This window comes from Uloborus diversus, chromosome 1, assembly GCF_026930045.1.
Source record: "Uloborus diversus isolate 005 chromosome 1, Udiv.v.3.1, whole genome shotgun sequence".
NCBI classification, from domain to species: Eukaryota; Metazoa; Arthropoda; class Arachnida; order Araneae; family Uloboridae; genus Uloborus; species Uloborus diversus.
In genome coordinates, this window is record NC_072731.1 from 30994842 (window position 1) to 31022775 (window position 27934).

Sequence of the window (27934 nt, forward strand, 5' to 3'; positions counted from 1 at the left end):
AAAAAGTCGATTAGGTCCTTCGTGGCTCTGAAGTGGAAGCTTCATTTCGAATGCCGGTGATCGTGGGCTTGATTCCTTCCAGAACAGTGTTTATTATTTCTTCTCTTTATGCCGCCAATCTTTCTTGTAATGTCTTATATGTTAATACAGAAATCCCACCTCTCAAGGTAATAGCACCCTATCCTCTTATGTATAATAGCCGATGATCGAGTAACGCGCGTGTTTCAACAATGAAACTATCGCCACGGCATGATAATTTGATAATATGTTTTGGCAATGTTTGACATGCTGGAGTGCTTTATTGTAACAATGCTGAACTTGATCCTGTAACTTATTTGTTTTACTGGTAAGGCTGTGGCATTTCAGGGGAATGAAGAAACGAAAAAATGGTCAACAATGAACGCTATACTGAAGTTTAGGGTTACAATTTCAACTATCAAAATATCACCGAACAGGCAATAGCGTTGTTCAAATGTAGAAGCAATTTTCACCCGTCATACCTTGACGGGCGATTTTCTAGTATCTTCATAATGGGTAGAAATTATGGCATGACAACAGCAAAACGTCGATTTAAAGCTGAAATTTTCGCGTAAAAGCTTTTTTTTTTTTTTACCCACTGCCAGCATTTCGTTTGTACTTCCGAAAGCCTTGTTTCAACGAAAAGTTATTCACAGTTGCCATAAAAACGTTTTTTGGATGAAAATATCGAAAAGTAAATTTGTGAGGGTTCTCACTGAATCTGCATGACCTAATTTGAGTATATATTATCTAGGATTTCCAATCCCAAAATCCCGATCCCGGATGCCGCGGGCTCCCGTATGATATTTAGCGGAATTAATCCCGCGAATTGAGAGCCAAATACCGCCAGATTTTCAATCCCGCAATTTTTTGACATGTAAACGTTTTCCAACTTTTGCCGCTCATAATATGACTTATTTCACAAGCATCATCTGAAGTTTGAAGAACTTTCTTCTTATATCTGCTAGAAAAGCAAGAAAAACTTTGTGTCTCATATGATAAAAGGTGCATTTACCATTTAAGAACACAATAAAAATTGAATTAATTTTTCTGATATTGAATCGGTATTCTCATTCGGAGGATTTAGTTTTCATAAGTTCAGAAATTGAGAAAATGCGTTTAATTTGAAAACATTTGGATGGATTTTCGAAAACCATCACTTAAATTTAAATTCCAGAAAATTACGCTTTAGAAAAAATAGAGAGATTGCAAAACCCGCTGGGGTAGCCTCAATCCAATATTGGAGAACTTCTGTATGCTTAAGGAATGCACTCAAAACCATTAACTTAAAGTGCACAATATTTTTCTTCAAAGAAGAAAGCAATGTAAAACCTGCCATCATTTATATATTCGGCACGGCTCTAAAAGAGGCGACAGAAACTTGGATGAAACGTAGGATGACTCGCATGATAGTGCAGTCAGTTAAGCTCCTCAAGTTTTTGAATGTCTCTTTAAAGTGAGAGGTAAAACTAGTAGAATTATCGAAAAACTTATACTATGAGCCTACGATCTGATTCAATGACCAACGTTTATGAAACAACAATAGTAACCTTAATGCAAGTTAAATTGGATACAGCAAAACATACATAGCCATCGCTTTTATCCGAAATTTGCAGATCTTGGGGAAAAAACGAAGTATAAGATTAGAAAATTCTATTTCAGAAGATGATGAAGATAATGGGGATCTTTTGCAAAAGTGAAGGCACAGCACATGTTTTCGTCAAGCTCATTATTTTTTGAGCAAAAATCCTTTCTCATCCTGTACTAGCGGTGCTTAGTTAAGATGCATTGGACCTTTTTAAGGCACACTTTTGCGTACCAAACAATAATTACTAATTGGAATTGGACTTTGTAGTTCTCTTCAATTGGTGTACGGAATTCAAAAAAAGCTACTAATTCGATTAATTCAAATAACAAAAGCAGTCCTTCCTAAAAACCACCACTTTTTCTATTTTTCGAAGAATAAAGTAAATCCCGCGGGACTGACTCCTCACAATCCCGACATCCCGCCGGACTGAAATCGGCGCGGGGTTTTGAAACCTCATAATATTTTAACAGTCCGTCGTGATGTTTGAACCGCGTATAACTTACATTAACATCCCTGGAAGAAATTTTGCTTTCAGCAATGGGCCGAAATTTTTATTCACTAGCGTTTCATTTTAAGTGCAAAAAACGCTGTTGAGTTTACGAATAAAAATATCACGAAAAGGGGAAAGCTTCCCGTGTAACTTTGGTGTCGAATTTTTAGCAAATGCCTCGAAACGAATGTAACTGAAGAATAAATATTCTTAATTGAATCACTTAAAATGTCTGACTTGAGATATTGTTACACGATTTCCTGAACTCATCCAATTGAAATAGAATGTGCAATACATGATTTCACCATATAGTTAACTTGCATTTTTTTTTTTTTTTCAACTGAACGTTTTCATTAGAAGTTCTCTTCTAAGTTGCCCTGCAGGGTTGTTACGTCCACTTAAACTCGTAGGCCGCTGGTTCTTATACTAACTAAGCACTCCAGTTATTATAGCTTAGTACAAAGTAAAAACAATCGTTTATTATTTGTTTTTAACGTAAACATATTTCTTTCTTCTATTTATTTATTTTTCAGCCTTTCATTTTTAATGAAAGTCTGAAAAATAAATAAATAAATAAATAGAAAGAAAATTGTCTTTATTAATATTTTCACTGTGCAGTACTGTATTTGTTTTGTACCAAAAATTAAAAACTGACGTATTTTTAAAAGAAAATAATTATGTTTTTCTAGATTTTTTCAGGCGTTTGGTGAAAAATGCTCTAATACGTTTATCCTAACTAAAAGGTTTTATGTTTTTACTCGCACATAAATAGTGAAGCAACATGAGAAATAGAATCGTGCTCCTTTGTCGGAACGAATATAATGGAAATTGTTATTTGATTTTAGGATTTGGTTTACAATTGTGTTGCAAGGATTTTGCATTAATTTTACAATTTAGAATTTTTTAAAAGTTATTCTACTCCCCTTTTTCCTTTTTTTTCCACAAAATTCAAATTTCAGTTCATAATAATGAGGTAGGTCTGTGTCTGATGCATCCAAAACCAGCGGCAGGTTTAAAAAAAATTTAGGGCCCCCTTTGTCTATTATTAAAATAAGCGTTTTTGAGAAGCGAATATTAAATAATACCCGCTTCTCAAAAACGCTTGTTTAGAGAATTTATAAACAATTATTAGAATTATGAAAATTATTCGTTTAAAACTTGTCAGTTTTTTTTTTTTTTTTTTTTTTTTTTTGGTGGGGGAGGGGGGCAGTTGATTACTTATTGCGATCGCTTACCGTCGTTGATGTTGCTTTGATTTTTTCAGATTACCATGACGACGAGAATAAGTCTAGCTCATTGTTTTTAACATTTATTTAGAGAGACTAATTTTCGTCATCACGGTTACAAACCCTCTGCAGCATTAGCGATATTATAAATCCGTCCCTGTCTAAAGAGGTGTATTCATCCAAACCATCGCAAGAGGTGAACTCATCCAAACCGTTGCAATAGTTGTAATCATTCAAAAATAGCAAAAGGTATCCAAAGCGTTGAAAAGAGTGTATAATTATCAAAGACACTGCAAAAAATGTTTTTATCCAAAGCATCGCAAAAGGTGTAATCGGCTCAATTCAGGTCGTCTGGTTTCAATTTCGATTAAATCACTTTCACACAGGCATTAAGTAATTCGTCTCCATTCGCCGAGCATGTTTCAAGTCTCTTCAAACTCCCACGCATCGTTTCGCGAGGGCACGACACCCCTCTTCCCCTTCGTGTTGCCCCTTTCGACCTCATTAAAGGTCCCTCGTTGTCAGGGGAGGTCTGCAATCTGTCGTCAGATATTGTCCCCATCTGTCATTGTCTCGTTTGTCCCCGGAAACGTATGTCGTTCGAGAATTGTTTTCGGTTCCTAATTTTTCTCATCTAACGAGAAACATTTGATGCTCCTTTGATCTCTTTTCATTTATTTGATGTTCGTTGCCGCATCATTCACTCAAAGCATCAGTAGGATATCTTATTGCTATTCCTGGGCTGATATATATCTTAATGTTGCTCGGAGGCGACGACATGCTGATTAATGGCGCGGTTAATATTCAGCACGTTTGTTTATAGAGGGTACTGTTCTTTCAGAATAGATATTTTCCATATCGCAGCATCATGGGCTTAACGGTAACTTTTAATAGTTTAGTGGAAACAGCATTGGAAATTTTTTATGACATTTATACTAATTTCAAAGTAAGGTGGATATAGATATGTACAAGGCCCGATTTAGAAATTTTAGGTCGGTTAACCCAGCACATCTGTGGAGCCCCCTGAACAGTACAATCGAAGAAAGTGCTTTAGAGCTGCAACCTCACACCGTTTTTGTCATTGCATATGTTAGAGACTCTGGAACTCTGAGGGTGTAAACTATCCAAACGAAATGCTAAATCATAAAAAACGACTGCTTTGATGTTAAAAGCAGCCAATTAACATCCTGTAAAAAGCATTGCTTTCCACTTTATCCATCACGCTTTATTTTCAACATCATAAGGAATAAAGTAAAATCGTACAATTTTCTATATGGTCTCTAATTTTTGGGGGCCCTGAAATCGTATACTTTAGGGCCGGGTAAAGTGGGATTTTCCGAGGGGTTAAGTGTCATTTTTGTGTGTCATTTTTCGGTCACAAAACGAAGCTATTCAAACTGATGTATATCAAATCTACCTATTCGTTATTAATTAGTGATTGATAAAAAAAATATATAATTCACTTGGAGCTCATCTTACGATTTGCGCTGACCGAAACAACGATTATTAAACAAATTGTTGTCAACATTATAAAATCAACCGTCTCATTGACTAAAACTTGATTTTTTTTTTTTTTTTTTTTGACAAATTACTAATCAACAGGTGCTTTCTTTACCCGAATGATTGAAATTAACATTAAAACTATTTTTTTTTGGGGGGGGGGATGTGTAATTTCTAATATATTGCCAGCTATATGGGTAATAGCTTTTAAAAGGTTGAGAACCACTGCACTATCTGTTCCGTGCGGAGCCTGCCTGTAAATGTGCTTCTCCAGTAGCGGCATGCTCGTCGCAGCGAAGTAAAAGTCATGTGTGCTGTACTGTAGGGGAGACTGAGGATACTTGATCACCACTTTAGTTTTCAATTTTTTTCTGGGCTGCAAATTATCAGAATTTTTCAAAAAAAAGTACGTGAAGAAAGATAATTTTTTCCTCTATCTGACAATATTTTTTTTAGTTGAAACTAAACAGATAGTTTTGGTAAAATAATTTTTTTCAATAACTTAATAAAGGGACCCTGTATCCCCACATCAAGGGATACATGATCCCTTCATGGGGGATACTTGATTTCACTGAGAAAATACATAGACATTTCGTTAGATCAGCTTTATTTATGGATTGTAGTTTTCTACATAATGTTTCTAAAAAAATAATACTAGTTCTAATTTTTTCATTGAATTATAATAAAGTGAACACAAAATAACATTGTTTTAAATTCCAGTAGGACATTTGTAAAAAAAAGGTATACAACTTAAATGAACTTTTGATGCTTTTGATCAGTAGCTTATTCTCTAATACAGTTGTGAACAGTATATTTCCTAAATAAAACTAACATTTTTTTTTAATTAGCGTAAGGAAATTCAAATTGCAACAAATAAAAAAAGGAAAAGAACGACAAATACAAAAATCAACTTATTTGCTTCTTGTCTTGCAATAGTAAAAGAGTCATTTCACGGTATTTTTGGCATTTATGTCGAGTCCGTAACATGATCTTTTTTTGCCATAGCTTTTTAATTTACTGATTATCATATTATTTTATTTTGAGCTTTTCCTACCAACGCACCAACTCATATTAAAATAATTTGCAAATCAAACAGTAAATTAAAAAGTTATGGCAGAAAAGGGTAACTCTAGATAAATGTCAAAAATACCGTAAAATGACCCAAAATTAAGAGTTTTATCAATTGAATTAATTTTAAAAAAGAGGGATGAAAAAGGTAAGTATCAGCATACTTATAGAAAAGAATAGAAAGCCTAGCATATATTTTCAAAACCTGAAAAGTCAAATGCGAACTATTCGTTTGTTGTAGATCTTAAAGTTTAGCTCAACCCATATGGAATGTGTGCAACTTAACGCATTCTTTCTCATTTACGACTTTTGTTAATTTTTCAGAAGAAATAGATTGATTAAGCATGTTATCTTTTAGCTTTCGAAAACTTATTTCAAACTCTAGAAAGCCAACTTATCATTCTATCCGCTAATGGGTCTACATAATGAGCAACTAACTTTTTTGATGTAAATCTAACGATAGCAAAATCATTTTTTTCCCCCATTCAAACAAGGATTTGACATCTATTTCATTTTGTTCAAGCTCATTTGGGTGATCAAAACATAACTCATCAATAGAGTTAGTTTATGTTTAGATGTTTGAGGTGTTATGTGGGTTACTAGTGCGAACTGATCTTTCAATTGTTTAGCATATTTACTGTAGTGATTATTTAAATGTATCACTCATACTATGATAAATTTTATCATGTGAATATGGTTTTGAATGTTTAAAGTTAATGTTAACTAAGTAAACAACAGTTATATTGTTTTTATTGTGTTTATATTCTCATATGGATACTTGATCCGTGGGATCATGTATCCCTTTAAACGAAGGGATCAAGTATCCCTAATATGCGATTTTTACAAACATACTTTTTATATTATTAACAATCAGTAGCAATTTACTAAAAATGTGTCTAAATTATGAAACACTGTTTATACTTTGACATTACACTTCAGTATTTTTTTAAAGTTGTAAATATTGAATAATGTAAACTTCAGAATGCTTTGCTAAAAAAAAGTTTCCCTTGGCACATTCTGGCAATCATTTCTTGAGCTAAAACAAAATGGCTGAAAAAAACAAAGTGTTGCCAGATTTTATGTACAAGTAAAACTTTAACATAATTCTCAGGTTTCAAATCTCTATTTAATGATTTTGGTACATTTTTGGCTATGGGATCATGTATCCCTAGGGATCAAGTATCCCCTGTCTCCCCTACGGTACCGGAAGGAGATGGCCAATCTGAAGTAGCAATCTGGTCAATATCTCATAGCTGCCAACTTGTGCGATTTAGCCGTACATTGTAAGATTTTTGGACGTTTTGTACGATTGTACGGTGTTATGGCAGATTTGTACGATTTGTACGAGAACTGCGCACTTCTTTATTGGATTACAGCATGGAAAACATTTTAATCTGTAAGAACTTACAAAAAAACTATTGTTTTGAACAAGTTTTTGATAGACAATTTTTGAAAGCTGCAAAGTCAGCAACTTTTCATAAGTTCAAGGAAATAAAAGTTTATTTATTTATTTTTAAATTTATTTATTTATTTTTTGCTTATAAAAGCACAGGTCATGTAAAGGTAAGGATTTGAAAATATTATAATACTTTAAATTTTAGTACTTTGCTTTATAATGTCACAAAAGCGTAATTGTAAGATTAAGTTGGCATGTTGGCAGCTATGATATCTTTAAATTTTATGCTGCTGATCTAGATATAATAACTGCAATACCGAAACGTGCAAATTCTGCGACAAGAACCATAACACTACGGGAGAGAGCAATAACTAAGATTTTCGAGAGAATTGTATGCTTTTTGCCTGCCGACGTACCTGATTTTAAAATTTTGTTTTAAAAATATACCCGAAGGAAAATAACCTGGCTGAAGTAAATGCAGTGTAGTGTACAGTAAAAATGTTGAAATGCGATTGCTTAGTGTGTATCTCATGTATTTTATTCGTCGTTTTAGAGTTACCCAACGAACCTTTCACAAAAACCGCCAAAAAAAAATATATTCGTCAAAAGCGAAACCTTTGTGCTGTCGTGATCTCAAAACAGTTTTCACGAAATTTACATTCGCAAAGAGACAACTTTAAAAAAAAAAAAAAAATGCTTGAGCAATACATTTTTTCACCCAAAAGAGAAAATATATACAGTGAAACTGTGTAAGTTGACCACTCGCGGTGCAGTACTTTGGCGGTCAACTTAGACAGGTGGTCAACTTATCAAGGGCGGTAATTTTTTTTTTTTTTGTCATTTCTTGCACCATGTATTCATTTTTTGAGGAATTCACCCTTACTCTTTCTGTTCAGCTCCACTTTCACTTTTTAACATTATTAAAAGTGAAACAATAATTGAAAATACTATTCAAATATGTACTTTTGTTATTTTTCCCTTGTTTTTAACTATATTAGACACTGTAGTTTTAGAAATTCCAAATATGCCAGCTAATTTTCTCTGGCTTTCTCCATTTTCAATTACTTTTAATATTTCATACTTTTTATTAATCTCAAGTTCCACTAACTTTCTTTTTGAAGCCTTTCTATGTAAAACCTATAGCACAAAGAGCAACAAGCTCGACTATCCCAGTTCATAAAGGCAAAATTAAAATGTCCTATCTCTTAATCCCTTGCACCAGAAACATTTAACTTTACTCATTACTCATTAGCAGGCCCAGATCTGCGTACTCGCAGTGCGAGGGGCCCGCGTCCTTAAAGGGGCTAACGGCCCTAGAAATTTGATGAAAAAATAGAAAAAAAAACTAGCACTAAGGCTTATTCGCTTTTCAAATAGACACTGCTGACCACTATAGGGAGAGGTCCTACACATTTTGTTGCAGGGGGCCCAAAATGTATAGATCTAGATAAACCTGCTCTTTTTACCAGAAATTCCTGTGTTGCCACTGAAAGAAAAGGCTTTGAACTTTTCTACTGACACCTATTTTCATTGAACAGAGTAAAAAAGGTATCTCAAATAGAACAACAAATGAAAAACAAGTTTGGAGAATAGAGAGCAGCATAAGCTTAATGCTGCAGTTTAGTCAGTAAAATGCTAGTATGTCATCAAAGCATTAAAAACATTCTTTGAAAGCTATCAAAAAAAAAAAAATTATTATAATAAATAAATAAATAATAAAATAATATGTTGAAGAAAGTTTTAAAAAATAAACCAAGTGGTCAACTTACAAAGGTTTTTTTACAATACTCCAGACTAAAGCTGGTGTATATTAGTGGTCAAGATAGACAGATGGTCGAGATAGAGAGGTGGTCAAGTTACAGAGGTTTTCCTTCATTATATGATATAGGGCTAATTCCGTTCCTGACAAAAGCGGTCAACATAGACAGGTGGTCAACTTACTAGGGTGGTCAACTTTACAGGTTTTACTGTAACTTTTTTTTACCAAAAGTACGTTATTTTGGACCTTCCTCTTTTAAAAATTTCTCATTATAGTGAGTAAAATTGTAAAACGCGTTAAGTATTCAAAAATTCCTTTTTTCTTTTTAATTTTAATTTTTACATTTGAAAATATACTTTATGCTATATTCTGTCTTTGGAATCACCGGAAAATTGTACAAAATTCTAATTCTTCTGAAACTTTTTTCTGGCTTTTTTTTTTTTTTTTTTTTTGTGACAAGTTGTGCCCTCCGTTTCATCCAAGACTGCTAGAGTTCCCTATTGTTCTCCCGAATGATAGGCGTTCATCCCTTTGTCCCTCCCTTGCAAAGCACTAAATGGAAACTGTTCGCCTCATCACTTGCCGGAACAATCGTCTACCAGCACCATTCTAATGAGATTTTCTACACTTCACAGATTATCTGTGGGGTTCGGTCGCTCGCTGAGAGGGATATCGAATCTTCATATACCTCCCCATCAGGTTTTTTATTTATCTTTTTCTACATCCTATATATACTTTTATGATTTTATTTTGGCCGTCGTTTTACCGTGTTTTTCCTCTCTTTTGTTATTTTACTTTACTTTTACAAAATATCTGTCTTAATAAGTTTCTACTCTTTTTTTTTTTATTTTTAAGGTTTTTGGTCGCACAATTCGGTTACCGGGCTTCAGTACAAAATCAATTTTATGCAGGGATGCCAACCTGAGGGGGGGGGGGGGGGGTCGTGCTCTGGTTAGGTGTGCACTCTTACTCTTGGGGGGAATGGGCACCCCTGTTTTATGTCCGGTATTTCAGAAAAAAGTACAGTCGAATCTTGATCTCGAAGTATTTACCGGGTCCCAAACTCTTTGGACTTGTGGAAACTTCCCATAGCTCGAACTACCAATCCCTCGAACGTTTTAGTCGATCCCTTGGGACTTCGAGTTATTGAGAGTTGACTACTTTTTAAATTAATGCTGATTCAATTTTACGACGTAATGGTTGCTGGATTTTGTCTTAGTTACTTAATAAGTGAACGACAGTGTTTCAGGGCCGTAATTGTCAATATCCAAACTCTACGCTGTCTTTTTAATATACTTTTATTCGCTTCACCTGATGAAACGGGGCATTTCATTTCATTTTTCACCCATCTTGGAAAATTTGGTATGTGATCTTACATTTGATGACAATGCAATACCATATAGCAGATTCATTAACTACTAATAGCAAGTTTATTTCAATCTTTGAAAGAACATTTACAAAACGTCGCTAACATGCACAAAAAAAAACCTATCATGTTGAAAATGTTTTTATCATTCAAAAAAAAAAATTAAGTTTCTGAGCTTATTTGAACGGAGGTAATAAATATTCTTCGCTGGTTTAGGTATTTTAAGCTTTAGCTAGATTTTTGCTAAGTAATTAATTACCAACGGTTGACAAATGCAAGAAAAAAAAACTTTTGTTTACAGCGCTTTTATAAAAAATTTATTATTTATACGTTTTAATTAATGGAGTCTTCCAACTCAATTTTGACTGTCTTCCAAGTTAAACGAGATTCCTGTTAAAAAAAACTTCGGGTAATCGTTGTTATACTGCACTCCTCTTAGTCTTAACGCTTTTGGGCCCTTACCTTAGGGTCTAAAACCGAGGATTCTTAATGGGTAACAACGTTTCCCCCGCATTGCACCTTTGTTACAGGCAGAGGAAAAATTGAAAAAGTTCTTAGAAATCTAACTGCGCTGTTGAGAAGATGGGACTAATCCTTTTCGTACAGTTTAATCAGCTTAAACAATAGTTAAACTGTTATAATCTCCTCTTTATCACTGTGTGTATCCAAGTTTGATTTTAATACAGGTCAAAAATTTCATTTTCACAAATTTGTTGAAAACTTTTCATTATTATTCTTACATACTGGACTAGAGCAGTGCACCGAGCCCTTAACAGCATTTTGAAATATAATAGTCAATCTATAGGCCACCGAATTTCATTAAAATAAAACTTGAGTAACACGTATACACAAATTTTACGACTCTTCAAAAATGGAAAACCGCCCTTCGTACCTCACCTCGCAGTGGATATAGTTTAATAAATTAAGCGTAATAAATGACTATGAGGTGCACCGCATTCTGTTCACGTTTTGCGTCCAGTTGCCCCTGAGTGATGATTGGCGGTCAGTTTGCATGCAAAGTAGCCGTCCTCCACTTCCTTCTGATTGCACCACGGGGCGCCCGACGACAGAGGAAGTTCCCCTGCGCGACAATTACTCATCGCTCAACATTTGTTACAGCACCTAAATCTACAGCTGCCAGAAATTTGGAAAACGAATTGCAAAAGTTATGCTTTGCTGAATTAACAGATTTTGTTGTGGTCCTTTTAGAAGTTATATTAATCTATAGGTTAACTAGTTCAAATATAGAAAAGAAAATGTTTTTAAATCTAGAACCTATTTCTATAAGCTGAGTTCGCACTGAAAAGTATGAAATAAAATAAATATACGACTTCATGCTTACTACACTTAAAAATACAGTTAATCTTTATCTTTACTAATAATAAAGCTGAAAGTCTGGATGTCTGTGACGAGCGTAGCGCCTAGACCGTTCATCCGATTTTCATGAAATTTGGCACGAAATTAGTTTGTAGCATAGGGATGTGCACAGTCTATTCAAGGTGGTGGCGGTGGAAAACCGTAAAGGCCATATTCCTCCCCTCGAAACCGTCGTGTAGGGGGGGGGGACAGAGAATCAAGTGCCCCCCTTTATTCTGTATTTCAAATACTAATCGCTCTCTTGAAGTGTTAAATCTCCCCTTTGGGGGTTCTTACCCTCAGGGCTGGAAATCACTGTTCTAAGTCATAGCAAAATGTATTATTATGACAGTATAGTTGTAGTCCATGGAAGAAAAAGGTTGGAAGACACGTATCGAAATATAAAAATAAGTTCAAAAAAGGGGGGGGGGGCGAGCTTGGCTCAAATAAAAAAATGGGTAACGCTGTTCATCCTCGACTACACTAACAGTCTAAACTTAATTTAAAGCAAATTTATGGAATGTACTTGATTGAAATTAATAGCGGTAGCTAGTAATTCCTTCAATTCTATAGTACTGGTTTTAGAAAGTGACGGTCATGGAGGGGGCGGTCGCCCCCACCCAGGCGCGGATCCAGGATTCGGCTCAGGAGGGGGCACTTTTTTACCAATTTCGGCGCCCCTACCACCAGGCGCCCCCCCCCCTCCACAACGCCAAATAAATTCATATAGAGGGAAAATCACATTTTTGTTTGCTATCCACATCGTGTTTAATTTTGATCATTCAGCAAAACTACTGGAACAGCATTAAAAAAAAAAAAAAAAAAAAAAAAAAAAAAAAAAAAAAAAACACGTAGACCAAGGTGCTGGGATTTATTATTGCAATAAAGGTAATTGGTGCGCTTAAAGTTTTCAGTGTAAACAACTGTTTTAGCCTTAATAACAAAATGCAAGGGAGATGCGATGGGGGTGATGCTTTAAGGGACTGTCCACCCACCATTAGCGCAATTTCAGTTGATCTTCGATGAATTTAGCGGAAAGGGAATAGGGATTCTTCAAAAATGTTTCGAAATTGTAGTCTTAGAAACGCGATTGCATTCTATTTTTATTGACGTAAGGAAAAGTAGAGGGTTCAGAACTCTCTCCCGAAAGTTGAAGTTCCAAGAACAGCAAGTGCGCAACTTGAAAATAGTTTTTTTTTTTTCGATAAAAAGGGGAGGGAGAGAGAGAGCACTTTTAAAAATTTTCCCTCTGACATATGGTCTATTTAATATGTACACACATTAAGAAAAACTAACAGGACCGTTGGGAAGTTAAAATTGGGAGATGATCTTTGGTAATGTGAAAGAAGGCAAATGTTCGGGGCCCTCCCCAGAATTTTTTTTGAAATTTATATCTTCAAAACGTGATTATAGACTGCCTTTGTGACGTTAGAGAAAGAACTGGGGTTCAGGAATTGTCACCGATGCAAATAGACTATTATCAAACGGTAAAAAACTCACCAGAATACCAAGAACTTTTGAATTTCTGGAATACCGAGTTTTTGAGTCGATTTACCACCCCCACCCAATGTTTCAAAATTAAAGCTCCTAAAACGAAATTTTTGACAATTTGAAGATATCAAGGAGTGGGGATTCCCGGGGGCGGGGACTCTGCTCTGGAAGTTTTTCGAACATGAAGTCCTTAAAACAAAGGTTTTAGACTTTCTTCAATGATGTTAGAGAGAAAAATGCAAAGGTTCATCCCCTTAAAATTATCGAAATTGTAGCTTTAAAAACACAATTTTCATCATTCTTTATTGATATTAGAGGGACGGATTTCGAGGGCCCCTCCCCAGGAATTTTTCGAAATTGAACTCTTAAAAATGCGGTAGTAGGCATGATAAGTTAAGGGCCTGGTAATTTTTCGAAATTGAAGATTCAAAATTGCTACTTAGACGATCTTCGGTGTTGTTAGATGGTGGGATGTTCGGGGGCATTGATAAAGTTAAGGGCCTGGTAATTTTTCGAAATTAAAGATTCAAAATTGCTACTTAGACGATCTTCGGTGTTGTTAGATGGTGGGGTGTTCGGGGGCTCTTCCTCCTGGATAATCTCTACAAAATTACACACCAGGAAACAAAATTCGAGACTATCTGTAATGATTTTCGATGCGGGGTGGGGGCTTCGCGCACAGCATTCTTATTTTCAGAAGGGAGGCGGAACAAATTAGCTGACCAAGAATCTGCAACTGTTAAAGATTTTTTTTAAAAATAATTAACATTTTTTTCCTAACATTTCTTTTCAATGTTAAAATAACTTTTCTTTCCCTAAGACATGTTCCTTTTTTCCTTTCAAAAAGAATACTTCTGAAGAAAAAAAAATCAACTCAGCATTCTGGGGTAGGTACGGACCCTGTGGACTCCTCTGATTGCGCTACATAAGAAAAGACTGTCTTTGGCGATATTGGGGAGATGAGCTGTTCGGCAGCGTACTTCCAGATATTTTTCAAATTTTAAGTCATAAAGACGCAATTGTAAACTATCTTTCCTAATGTTGAAATAAGGGATGGGGTTTATGTGTTTTTTTTTTTTTTTTTTTTTGTAAAAGTTTCATGAACGCAATTTCAGATGATCTTATTCGAAGATGCTTCGCAAGGAGAGGTTAGGAGGCTGTCCCTTGGAAATTTTGTCGAAATTGGAATTCTAAAGACGTAATTGTAGATCTCTTTGATGACGTTAGGCGTTAGTGGAAGGGTTTGCATTTGGAAGTTTCTCCCGAACATTTTTCGAAATTGAAGTATCAACAACGCAATTTTTCACGATCTTCGGTGATGGCAGAGATGGGAGAGGTTCGCCCCTTCCCTCGGACAATTTTAAAAACTAAAATCATAAATAAAAACACAATCGCAAGCCAGCTTTGACGATAGAAGAAGAAATGGAAATCTGAAACTCTCTCCCGGAAATGTTTCGAAATTGAAGTCCCAAAAATGCAATTTTTGACGATCTTTGATGATCTAAAGGAGGGCCGTCCTCGCTAGAAGGACCTCCACCGCAGTTGTTTTTATTACTGAATGTTTTTATTACTGAATGAAAAACGCAATTTTAGATGATGTTCGATATTAAAAAGGGAAAGGGGGGGGGCGGTGAAAGTTCCCATGCGGAAATGTTTCAGACTTGAAGACCTAAACCTTTGTTATTAACATGTGTAACCAGAATACGTATAGTAAAGGTTGAATGATTAAAATCAATCGCTCCTCACTTGAAAAATTTCTGTATCCGCTGTTGAGAACGGACAATTCTCATGATATTGTTCCCCTAGGGAGACGCAGACGCGCCCCACTCCTCACTGGTTGAGGAACGCAGTGAATGAAGTAAAAAAAAATTAAAATGTCTTTCTTTTGCACTCAATTTCAAAACTTCCCCTAAATTTAGAGGGACAATCATAAGATGCAGATATTGCGCTTCTTAGGAAGCGCGGCCGCCCCGCAGATCGAGAATCGGTAAATGAACCAAATAAATTTTCCAAATGTCTCTTTCTTTTTTACCCAATTCCAAAACTTTCCCAGTAGATGTATAGGATAACTCATAAGTTGCAGATATTGCGCCACCCAGGGGCGCAGAGAACAGGTGAATGAACCAAATAAATTTTCCAAATGTCTTTCTTTTGTTGTACCAAATTCTAAACCTTTTCTCCTAAACTTAGAGCGAAAACTTATTAATTGCGAATATTGCGCCCCTTAGAGGGGCGCGGAAGCGGCATGTTGAGAACATGTTGAGAACCGGTGAATGAGATAAATTTCCCAAGTATATCTTTCTTTCTTTTGTACCTAATTTTAAAACTTCCTCTCTAAATTTCAAAGGAAAATATGTTAGTTGCGGATATTGCGCCCCTAGGGGAACGCGCCCCACTCAAGACAGATTGAGAGCTGGTGAGTGAACCAAATAACTTTTCTGAATGTCTTTTCTCTTTACCCAATTTCAAAACTTTCCCATTAAATTTAGAAGCAAAATTTATAAGTTGCGAATATTGCGCTCTTAAGAGGTGCGTGGAAACGCCCTACTTGCTATTGGTTTAGAACCGGTAAACGAGACTAATAAATTTTCGAAGTATCTTCCTTTCTTTTGTACCTTAATCCAAAATTACCTCCTATATTTAGAAAAAAAAAACTCATAAGTTGCGGATATTGCGCACCTAGGGGACGCGCCCTGTTCCCCGCACGTTGAGAACTGGTAAAAGAACCAATTAAATTTTTCAAATGTCTTTCTTTCGTACCAATTCTAAAATTTTCCTACCAAATTCAGAAAGAAGGCTCAAAACTTGCGGATATTGCACCTCCTTGAGGGGCCAATGGAAGCACCCCACTTCACACAGGTTGAGAACTGGTGAATGAGACTAATAAATTTTCCAAATATCTTCCGTTATTTCTCTTTGGAATGTAAATTCTTCCCACTGGCGCCCTTGATTTTTCCAGGGAGGGGCAATTGCTATGATTGCCCCCCCCCCTTTGGATCCGCGCCTGTCCCCCCCTAGTAAATTCGCCACTGGGTGTGCACCTCGAAGCAATTTTTCGAAAATTCGATTTTATTCTTTTTCTATTCCAATTTTAAGACCATTTTACCTAGCAAATTATCAGTGGCCGAGCAACTTACCATACGTGGACTAGCAAATTACCATAACATGGACGAGAAATTACCACAACATGGGCGAGAAATTCATCATCCATTATTTGTAAATACGAATAGGCGAACCAAATGACCTTTTAATTTTTCTACTACGGGCAAATCCGTGCGGGCACCACTAGTATCTTTATATTTTGGCTTATTCTTTAGCAGCCAATAAAATTTTAATTAAAAATTTGAGAGTAGAAATAAGCGATATACAGCTGTGTACGAATAGCTTTTACTTTGTTGCATATATTTCTTCTTGCAATTTTTAATAGAAATTTTATCAACTGCTTTAGATATTTAATTAAATATAAAGATATTAAGATTAACTGCAATTTTTGAGTGTCATAATCAAGAAATCATTACTTATTTTATTTCATACTTTTTAAGGCGAACCAAGCTTATACAGTGGCTCCCAAAAGTGTTCGTACACCTTGAAATTTTGTAGTGAAACCAAAATAACGGAAAACTGAATTCGAATATGAAGTCAATTCCTTTTTTTTTTTTTTTTTTCAAAATATTGCCAGATTTTCTTTTTGAAACTTGTCAAAAAACGAAGAGACAAAGAAAAAATACGCCACAAAAGTCATCGTCACTGAAATATTTTCGAATAAATTCATGATTAAAATTATAATATATCGTTTTTTTTAATTATATTTGCATTGTAAAGACACAGTAAAGTCATTTGGCTTTCATTTTTTGTTTATTTATTGCCTAATATTTTGCTTATCTTTTTTTTTAATGACAGGTATACGTAAAAAACAACAAACACAATTTGAAATTCGATCTTTTCCCTCACAGTAGCCGTAAATTGGTTTAAAATGTTTCTAAATTAGTTAATTTATACCATTCTATAGTGAAGTACTTGATAAAATGCTTTAAAGACAAGAATCGGATCGAAAACAAGGTAGGAAAAGGTCAACTGGCAAAGTTAACAAAGCGTGGTCGGAGATTTACAGTTAAAAATTTTTGGAAAAATACACATTTGAGTGCTGAAAAAGTTTCTGCAGAATTAAATGAAACATTTTACGTTTAATTTTCACCTAAAATTGTTCACCAAGTTCTCTGATTAGCTGGATTAAATTTTTCCGACAGAAATTTTCTCTGCTCTTCCTGCAGAAATTTTCTTGTTCGTGCAAAAAACAGAAAGCTTACGTTTTCCGCCGTAAAATTAATGATAAATAAGCTTAAAACATTTTGGAACAACGTCTTACTTATAGATGAAAATAAATTTGACATCTATAAATATTTTTATAGATGAAAATAAATTTTGGGTTAAATTGTATAATTGTAGAAGAAGAATAAATTAGGAACTTAATCTTAAGAGCTTAGTTGGGTCAGTTAATCAGGATAGTGAATGTGTTCTTGTGTGAGGGTGCATAACAGCATAGACTTTTTCAGAGCATTTTTCTCGTTGTGAATATATTTGTTTAATTTCTTGTTTTTATTAACAGGTGGACCGAAAGCGAAATTGAAAAAATCGAAGTTGAAAGAAGACGTTGTTTTAGCATCTGCTCGATGACGATCAGAGGAATAAAAATAGGTATGTGTCTTAGCTGTAAGATAATTTTTGGATTGAATAATCCGTCATAATTGGTGCACCAACTATGAAGCACTATGTTATAAAGAAATATTGGTGTAATTTATATTTCTATAAATTTTTGGTGCTGGGCAAATCGTACCCAAAATTTTGTTTAAATTAACTGGAACAGTTTTGTAACGGTGTAGCTCTTAAGATTTCTCTCATTTCAGAAGTTTTTTTTTTTTTTTTTTTTTAGCAATATAAGATTTTTGAGCTCGTAAAATACTTATAATCATATCGTTTCCAACATTGCCGTAAAGAGCCATTCATTAATTACTTAAGGATGGTTTTGACAGTTTTTGACCCCACCCCCTATGTAAAGGTACATAGGATTTTTAACCCTCCCCTCCCCCTCATTCTTACGTAAGATTCCATTGCTCTTTTCAAAATTATAAAGTAACGAATTTTACATCACTGGAATCGTTATTAAATTAAACCTTTTTGTGTAACGAAATATTTATTAAAAAGTTGGAATCTAGACTAAATTTTTATTGGATATTTTTTGTATACGATGCGATACTAATTAAAAATAAAACCATACAGAGTACGATTTTTTATTACATTTTACACTATTCATTCTTTGTAAAACAAATAAAAAACAGCTCAATGTAATACGTTTTTGACCTTCCAGACGCAAATGAAATATGATCCCTGCCAAACCACTTGACCGCGCTATTTCTAACATGAAATATCGACTTGGAAAAAATTACGTAAGAATGGGTTTGACCCCCCCCCCCCCCCCAGTAAGGGTATGTAGAGATTTTTCCAACCACCCCCTCCCCCTCGGGACCCTTACGTAATTAATGAATGGACCCTACTCAAAGGGGGGGGGGAGTGAAAATAGCAGTTAATTCAAAAGGCTTGGAAATTTATTACATAAATTAAAAAATACATCCTCTGAGATTTCGCTTTGACCTGAAATAGAACGTGACGCGTAATCCACGTAAGTTTGCATGGGGATCATGTCAACAAAAGAAATTGCATGAGATGCGTGTTAGGATCCACGAGCCTAGATCCTATATGAGCTAGTTATCATTAAAATTTAAGCAATTATTGCTATTAAACCCAAAAACGCAATTATTAATTGTGCATTTACATTTTTCTTTTCCATGTAATAAGAATGCAAGATTTCACATGGCGGAAAAGCGAACAACCCTCAAAAAAGTCAAAGTTGAGAGAAATAGATCTTTCTCTTTCTTTTTTTGCAGAAAGAAAGTATTTTTCTTCGGCCCTCACTTAAATTCGCCCTTGATTTTCATACTTTGTTGCTTTCATCTGATGATTTTAGAACACCTTTTGCAAAAAAAATTCTTATGATTCTCTGTTTTTGGAACTTTTAAATATAAATATTACGTTGCCTAATTAATTTTAGAATTTGGGGGGTCCACGAAAAACAGAAAAAATCGCCAAGGGCTCTTTTGTTTGCCCATAGAGCAGAAAAGTTTGAGAACCTCTTTTGTAAGCGTCTGTCTCGGCGAGTGTAAAACCAGATTTAAGTTAATTTTTTTTATTTATTATTTGTAATTAGAATTATTATTATCATTCGGATTATAAAGATGTGTATTTATAATCCGAAAGTACGAAGTTAAGAAAATATTTGAAATATTTACCATTTAAAGTAAGATAAAATGCTGATTGAGAGAAAATACCTGACGGGAAAACCTGGTTCTATGCGAACCTCACATAAGGTGGGAACGTGTTTAGAAATCTCTGAAGTCATATTTCTTTGTCTTTCCAACCAAGAGTGAATGCAAACGCCGCGGTAAAGGGGGGAAAACGGATTCTTTCCTTTTCTTAAAAAAATAAAAAGAAGAAAGCAAGAAAAAAGTTTTATGAAGAAGGATCGCTGAAAAGACAAGGTGCCCCCGAATTTCCCATTTAGAAGCCATGGGCCTGGGGGCAGGGGCGTGCCGGAGCGGTCAAGCTGGGCAAAAGGTTTGTCTGATTTATGGCTTCGTTTTTCTAATGGATGCCGCAACAGTTAATGAAGAAACGCCCACCGACGCTTCTTTTTTGCCAAGTTTGGGGGCGCCCCCGAATATTTTGGTGTTGTTCTTTTTTTCTTGCGCTTCCTCCAAGGCATCTGCCAGCTGCCGAGATGTTTGTTTGCTCGTTCGGATCTGCCCGGAAAAGCCACCATCGCATCCCACCCGCTCTATGGATAGGTAGACTAGCAGAGAACCCCCCTCCACCCCTTGCTTCTCGGTCGAACGTAGTAGAATCATTTCGGTGAGATAGGGTTGACCTCTTTAGCATGTTGAGATAGAGTACTGTTGTTTTGGTGAAATTGACAATGATCACTAGCAAGTCCAAAAACGTTTGCACACAAATGAACTTCAATTTTTTTATAGACTAGAAAATAAGGTTACAAAAAATAAATATATAAATTAACATGCATGCTAAAAAATGTCTTCCAGCCTCTTTATTAAAGTCAAAGAAAGAGAACTAAACTCAATAGGCAGAAGTGAGCTGCTACAAAAAGTAGTTCCAGAGTGTTTACTCAAGTAAACTAAAAAAATTTAATGTTGAATCTTCCAGGGTTTTTTTTTTATTATTATTATTTTATTTTATTTTATTTGTTTCTTTATTTATATTTTCAAAATGAAAAAAGTTCAAATGTTCCAAAACCCCTTTTGTCGGAAACGGTCGCCTAAATTGATTGAAAGAAGTAAAAATGAAAATTCTTTCTTGATTTCGGAACGTTTAAAAGATGAGTTTAATGTTGTATAGATATATCAAAGGAAAAGAAGTTCTTTAAAACTTTAAAGCATGATTCTTACTTTGGTTGCAATCAACAAACGACCATCATGGGTACTAATATTTCATTAAACACGCCTGGAAAGAAGTGCCAGTAAAGGGTCTTATAAGCTTAAGTGGATTCTGAACCACTTAGGACCGTAGAGCCATGCTTAGAACATGAACAAAAGGACCCCCAGCTAAGGCCTTCATTTTCATGGACGCTCGCAAAAAGTCAGCTCTTTTTTTTTTGTGTGTGTGTGTGTGTGTGTGTAATTTTATATGAATTTTTACATATTGGAATGAATTGAGGCTATTGCCGTATGAAAACAATTGAAGATCATACTGCAAATTACCAGTACGCCTTGGGAACACGTTTTGGAGTCTCTCATTCACACAAACTGCTCCAGTTGCCTGTATTAAAATATGTTCCGAATCTGTTTCGAAAGTGTGCCGAATGTGTCCCGCACCGAATATCTGTTAAATTTAAACTAGGGAAAATATTTGAGAACGGATATAGGGCACACATTTAGGCGCTTGTGATCATGAACTCTTTTTCATACAAACGCCATTTGCACAGCTTTTTCTATCTATCAGTCAGTAGAACCCACTTGATACCATAAATTGTGTTTCAGTGAAGCATTATTAATAGCCGTCTCGTGTGTCGTTATAAAGGATGGTCTATTTGTTGAAAATTGTCCATTACTTGTCGTGGTGGATGAATCAGCTGCCACGCGAGATTGCTGTTAAATTAACAGTAGAAATTACCGGAAAAATCAACGAATTTATGAAAATATATAAATGTTTCCCATAATGTTCCAAAAAGTGTTCTTCTTACAAAGTACTTGTCACATGCGCCACTATTCAAAAAATGTTCTGTAATGCTTTCCCAAAAAAATGTTCAAAAAGTGTTCTGAAAAGCGGTTTTAGGAGAGTTCTTTCTCTGAAAACTGCCCCAAAAATGTCTATCAAAGTGTTCTAAGAAACTGGACGAGTGTCCAGTGTGTTTTAACATTTGAAGTGTGTAGCAGGGATTCCCAAAGTAGGTGCTGCGGCAACCTGGGGTACCGAGAGGCAAAAGGTGCGGCGGAATAACCATGGTGTCAATATATAATGTTACAGTGACAGGCTGGAGTGCCGTGAGAAAATGCTAATTCCTAAAAAGGGTATCTCGAAAGCAAAAGGTTTGGGAACCCCTGGTGTTAGAACTCCCTCACTTCGTTTCGAAGAAAGTAAGTTTAATAGAAACTGTCACTTAAGAACGGAAATGCTGCAGGTTTAGAACATTGAGAAAAGATAAAATGGAGGTGTAAGAGTTTCATTCATGAAACCAAGACCCCAAGGCACGTGATAGATTTTGAAGCAAAGCATTGGAAGAAATCGGGTTTCTTTCGCTTGTTTCACGCAACACGTGCCAACCATTCGTCGTTGTTGAGTCACATGACTAGAGGCCTTTGGGTCAGCTCTTGCTAAGCCAATGATTGGACTTGCTCCATCCATTTGAATTCCTGCTCTAATTTTTAAAAATGGCCAATATAGAGGACATTAACACTTTATATCCAAAGCAAATTATTCAAATCATATAATGAACAGGTAATAAATGAACAGGAATACAATAAAAGAACAACTACCAAACAACTTTTATAATTTTTTTCCGATTCTTTTTTTATTTTAAAAATCGTATGAATGATTCAAAACCATGCAAATGCTTGTGATATTAAAGGATTATTTAACTACTACTTAATCGATTCTGGTATCTGGTGACTAACAATGACGTGACAACGAATTTTGGCCGTGCTTATAAATGTCGATATATCACGCGAACAGACACCCGATTCCACCAGAAACTATGTTTGTAACAACGTGACGGATGCATTAAGAGACAATAGTGGATTATCTCCTTCGGATCTTAGGTCGTGAGGAACATATTGAAGGTTCCGAGTTGAGAGGAAGCTGTTTTATTCATTGTTGTCATAAATCAAGAAGATGTTTAATTGATATTATACGGAATGGCTAATTTTTTCTTTCCCCTGTTTGAATTTTCCACTTCCGATTGATTTCGCATTTCCTTCTTTTTTACTTTTTCTCACCTTACGGAATGTGTGCGAAAATGACACTGCTAAATTGCAAATCAATGGGACAAGCAAGCTGCACTTTTTGGCGCAAATTTTAAATCACCAAGACACTGGGGAAAAAACGAAAAGCTTGAATAAAAAGGAAGGAGGATCAGATGTAAAAGGAGTTCTATTATTACATTGAACGATTCTATTCACTGGTACTTATAGAAAAAAGGTTTGTAAGTTCAAAAGAGGAGTATCATTCATTTTTTGCACTGATAGGCAGTCATCAAAAATGAAAAGCAATAAATGTGGCTTTTTTTATATATAATTTTTTTATAACAAATCGAAAACATGACCACTTCCCTCTCTAACTGTACCAATACCCGATGCCACTAGCCAGAGTCAATTTCTAATAGGCACATTAAGCAGCACTGCCTAAGGTGGCAAATTTTCAAGGATGCAAGATTTTGTTTGAACATATTTTTTAATATCTTTGAAAGCAAAATATTAGTAATATTTTATTTTCTCTAATGAAATATTTTTCTCCTCTTTATTAGTTGTTTAAACTTTCCTGAGCACGATAATAAATTGGTTTAGTTTCAGAGAGGAAGGGAAGCGGCAGATTTCAGGTCTGCCTATGAAAGCACGGAGCTAAATTGGGCCTGGACAGTGGTACGTAACCCCTTGGAATAACTCGGTTAGGTACTAAAACGGCAAAAGTATATTGGTAATGTAATGGGTGGTTTCCTTCAGTCAAAAGTACTACTTTTAGTCATTGAAATGGATAGAATGAGCAAATAATAATAATAATAATAATAATAATAATAATAATAATAATAATAATAATAATAATAATAACATGGACCCAGAAAATACTTTCATTTTCCCAACAGTTTTTTTTTAATTAATTTTTTTAAATGTCCGATTATTCAAACAAGGCGTGGTCTTTATGACGTCCAAATGATACACTTTGCCGCATATTTCTACTACGTTTCCACGTTATGATAATCAAGCAGCGAATTAAAATTGCGCTCTACGCTTGCTATCAACCATATCGTTGCCAATGCATAGCTCAATATGATTGGTTGTTAAAAGGTTTCAATTTGTTTTACATAAATATGTCTATTATTTACGTAAATAAAACTACATTACTTCTATACTTTCACTATTACCTGTTATTCTTGCTTCAATAATTATGCTGCTTGAAAATTTAGTTCAAAATAATTCCCATATAAACTTTTTAGTTTTATCATGATTAGATATTTATTTAAAAGTGATTAGAAATAATTTCCTAGAATTTTTATGTTAATTGGTTACTGGAAGTAAAGTATTTGTTTTAGATTTCCTATTATATTTCAGTGCAGCTAATTTAATATACTACTTTTACTAAACAAAAAGGAGCATCTATTTTAATTATATTTGGAATGAATAGCTTAAAACGCGCATTTTAAACAGTGCATTTTATTTTATATGCAATGGTTTTCAAGTAGGACAAAGAAAGGAAGCCATTATCATTGGTCAGGGGAAATTTTGTGAGCTTAATCAGGGGGAAAGCCGGGGAAGTTTTTTTCACAGTTCCTGTCGCCACCCTGGAAAAAAGTTGTTCGATTTTTACCCCTGAATAGCAAATATTAAAACAAACATAAATAGGGTGCTTTTAAATTTTATCCTTAAAATGTGCTTACTGAGTTTTTCTAAGTGATTTTGAATTTCTAGTTCAAGTATGTAAGAAACAAAAATGGTATTTATTATTTTTTAACTATTTAATGTTTTATTACGTTCTGTTATGAAAATTTTTGACTACTTTTCCGTCAAAAATTACTTGGTTTTTGACTTCAAATATTGTTTTAATTCTCATTGCGTGAAAGATGTATTTTTTTTTCTTCTTCTTCTCTCTCTCTGAATAGGTGAATAGAGTTAATTAGTTGTGATAAATTTAGTTGTATTGTATTTCAATGTGCATATTTCTAAACGCATTATTTTTTTTTTCGTTTCTATAGGTGACATGTTCTTCAAACGTGTGGAGAAAATTTGTAATTTAATGTACAGAAACTTTAGAATAAACTTTTTAAACCCCGTGTTAATGGAACTCCAAACTTTTGTAACTGTATCTGTCCTGTACTAGAATTGCTTTTTCATTGGACGACTCCCATTCATCTCTCCACGCCCATTTCACTCACCACGCCCTCTTTTCTTGGGATTGGCAAAGGAAGTGAAGCAGAACGATATCAATGGCTGAGGCGACCGTTGCGGTACAGTCGAAAGAAGACCGGGTCTCCCCGAAGCAAATAAATCATGGCTAAATTTAGTAATGGGAGCCAATTTTGTGTAATGTGGGATATAGCGTGACTACAACACTTTATCACAAGCGCTGCCATTTTACCTTCGGTACAAGGAGTATGTATCTCTGGAATACACTTTCTCCCACGATGCGAGAGCTGAATTTTAATAGACACCAATGTGAGATTTTAGACGAACTGTACAAAGCAATTGGGCGGACTCTGGTAGCGGATTTCTGACACAAGGGAAAGGGGGTGGGGGTGTCACGAGGTCGTTCCATTTAACACTCTGGCTTTTCTGTGTGTTTGTTTCTAAACAGGAGCTGAAGCGGCAGTTATCTATTAATAATCGTTTTAAAGTATGGTAGGAAAATATTTGTCGACTTTTGTGCTAAAAAGTAAACCGCTTTCGGTTTTTCTTTTTTCGTCGTTGTCAAAAATAACAAACAATCAATTAAAACTTTGAATGAAACTTAAAAAAGGATAAATACAAAAAGTCCAGCTAAATAAGTAATTTATATCAAAAATAAAATTATTCGTGGTTTTTTTCTTTCGGGTAAGGCATTTAAGCACTTCGGTTCTCCTTTTGTTTCCAAAATAAAGAAATTAAAATAAAGCTTTAGACAAAAGAACTGAAGAAAAATATCTTCAAAATGACCGAACAAGAAAATTCTTCCTTGTACGTACATGTTCTTCGTGTAATTATTTTCTGTTTTGTACTGTTCAAAAATGAGAAAAAAAAAATAAAATTCGAATAAAAAAATTCACTCGAATCGGAGTGTTTTTTCGATTTTTTTTTTTTTTTTGGGGGGGGGGGGACAGACCAATAGACACAAATTCCTTACATTCCTTCTTCAATTAATTCACTTATTCAATCACTATTTTCTTCATTCATTTATTTTTTCTCATATATTTATTTTTTTCATTTATTTATTCATTCATTGAACGGAAAATATTTCTTCTAGCAATCAAATTTTAAAAAATATATCATTACAAAAAAAATTTTAACTTTCACTTTGCTCCGTACAAAAAAAAAAGTTTTTTTTTTAAAGAACCTCTGTGCTGTGACAAAGATCTGACGAAAACTGGATTTGGACCTAAAAAATTACATCCATTACCAACACAGCTCATTAAAAAAAAAAAAAAAAATCTTAATGAAATTAGTACTGTGCATTGTTTTAATGAATGAGCTAATTGTAAAACCAAAATGTCGAACTTCTACAACAAATACCTATTGTTACATAATAACAGATAGCTGTTTTTGGTGACGGGCGTGACAAAGATTTTAGATAATTTTGTTTACTTGTAATTAAAACAAATTGCATTCTTCAAATAATTTGCCTACTGAAAAATGTGTCTGCTGATAAAAATGACTATAAAGCTATAAAACAGTATCTTACAAATTGAAGCTGGTGTTGCCTAAAGCCCTGAATCCTGAGAAGGATTCAGGGCTAGCTATACTAGGGGCTATACTAGCTCATGCTATGCGACTTATCTGTAAGAATTCTGTTGAGTGTTCGAACCCCGCTCAAGTTATTTCCTCTCTTAGAGCTATAAAAATATCTTGTTTGTATATTAAAATAAATAAATAATTGGTGTAGATTGGTTGTTGAAAACTATGAGCTTGATAAATCGTTCAAGAAAGTCAGATGAAAGTTTTTTTTTTTCTAATCTGTAACCTTTCAAGCAATTTCTCTGTAAGCATGCAGAAAAAATTGGTGTAAACTTATTCAGAAATAAGTGAGACATTAGGCTATAGTTACATTTCCACGGTGTAACCTTCCACAAGCGATGTGTACAACTTTACACAGTTAAGTTACTCCAGAGTAGAGGTGGGCAATGTCGTTCTTTTCAATGATCCGTTCATCAGAGGATCGTTCATTCTTTTGATCCGTTCATTTAAATCGTTCATTTGAACGACTTCGTTCATGGGGGAGCAGCATACCCCAAAAGAAGACTCGCGGGTTTCGCAACGCGTCGCGTGTCAGCATATAAACAAGGTAAAAGCATTTCTTGAAATATTTTAAAGCAAGTATTCAAGTATATAAATACAAAACTAACGTTCTTTGAAGCAATTCAGAATAAAATTTGAAAAAAGACAAGATGACTTCAGTTTTAAAAGGATTAACGTAATTACAGCAAATTGACTGTAAATTGGTATGAAATGTTTCTTTTTCAAAAGTAAACGTTTGCTTTTTAAACAAAAACTTGCCTAAATCTACCCAAAAGAAAGAAGTGCAATCCTTCAAATACTTTTTTTTTTCCAGCTACAGCACTATAAATACATATAGTATTACCAATAGACCATCAAGTGCAGCGAAAAAAGTAACAACAAATATATCGGTAGCTCAGCCATCAGAGTACCAGATGACTTAATTGAGAAAAAGACTCACCTAAGTATTAGGGAGCTTCAAAATTATCCCACAATACCGAGGATAACAGAAAATAAAAGAACAAAGCAACACTTTTTTAAATGCGGAAAAATTATGACAGTAATAATCTTTATTGGAAATCTCTGGATATTGAATGTTAATAAGAAACTTGGAAGTTGCAAAGCAAGTTAAAAATAAGGCCAAATCAATACAGATGGTAGTTGATAGGGATGTTAAAGGCAAAAGGATCGCCAGAAAAGTGATCAAGGGTCATTCCACGGAAAACGGTAATTTTGTCCCGCACGTGACGACTCATATATTTCATTAAAAAAAAATAATTTAAATGGTTAATGATAAAAATTTTATTGCTTAACAAATTACAAACGAATGTGTGATTCTTTAAGCAAAAGATTTCGTCATCACTTTTTTAAATAATTACTTTTTAATTAAGTATATGAACCTTCACGTGCGGGATAACGTGCCTTACTTTTTCAT

General features: G+C 34.6%; 1 protein-coding gene across 1 annotated transcript in view; it reads left to right on the plus strand.

Moving 5' to 3' along the window:
• LOC129228676 (probable RNA-binding protein 19) overlaps positions 1 to 24867 on the plus strand; it is a 207377-nt gene extending 182510 nt beyond the window's left edge. The window contains exons 25-26 of the mRNA XM_054863363.1: positions 17865 to 17953; positions 24789 to 24867. Of these exons, the coding sequence (XP_054719338.1) occupies positions 17865 to 17932 (68 nt within the window). The 3' untranslated portion in view covers positions 17933 to 17953; positions 24789 to 24867. The remainder of the gene's footprint in view (positions 1 to 17864; positions 17954 to 24788) is intronic.
• The last annotated feature ends 3067 nt before the right edge of the window (positions 24868 to 27934 follow it).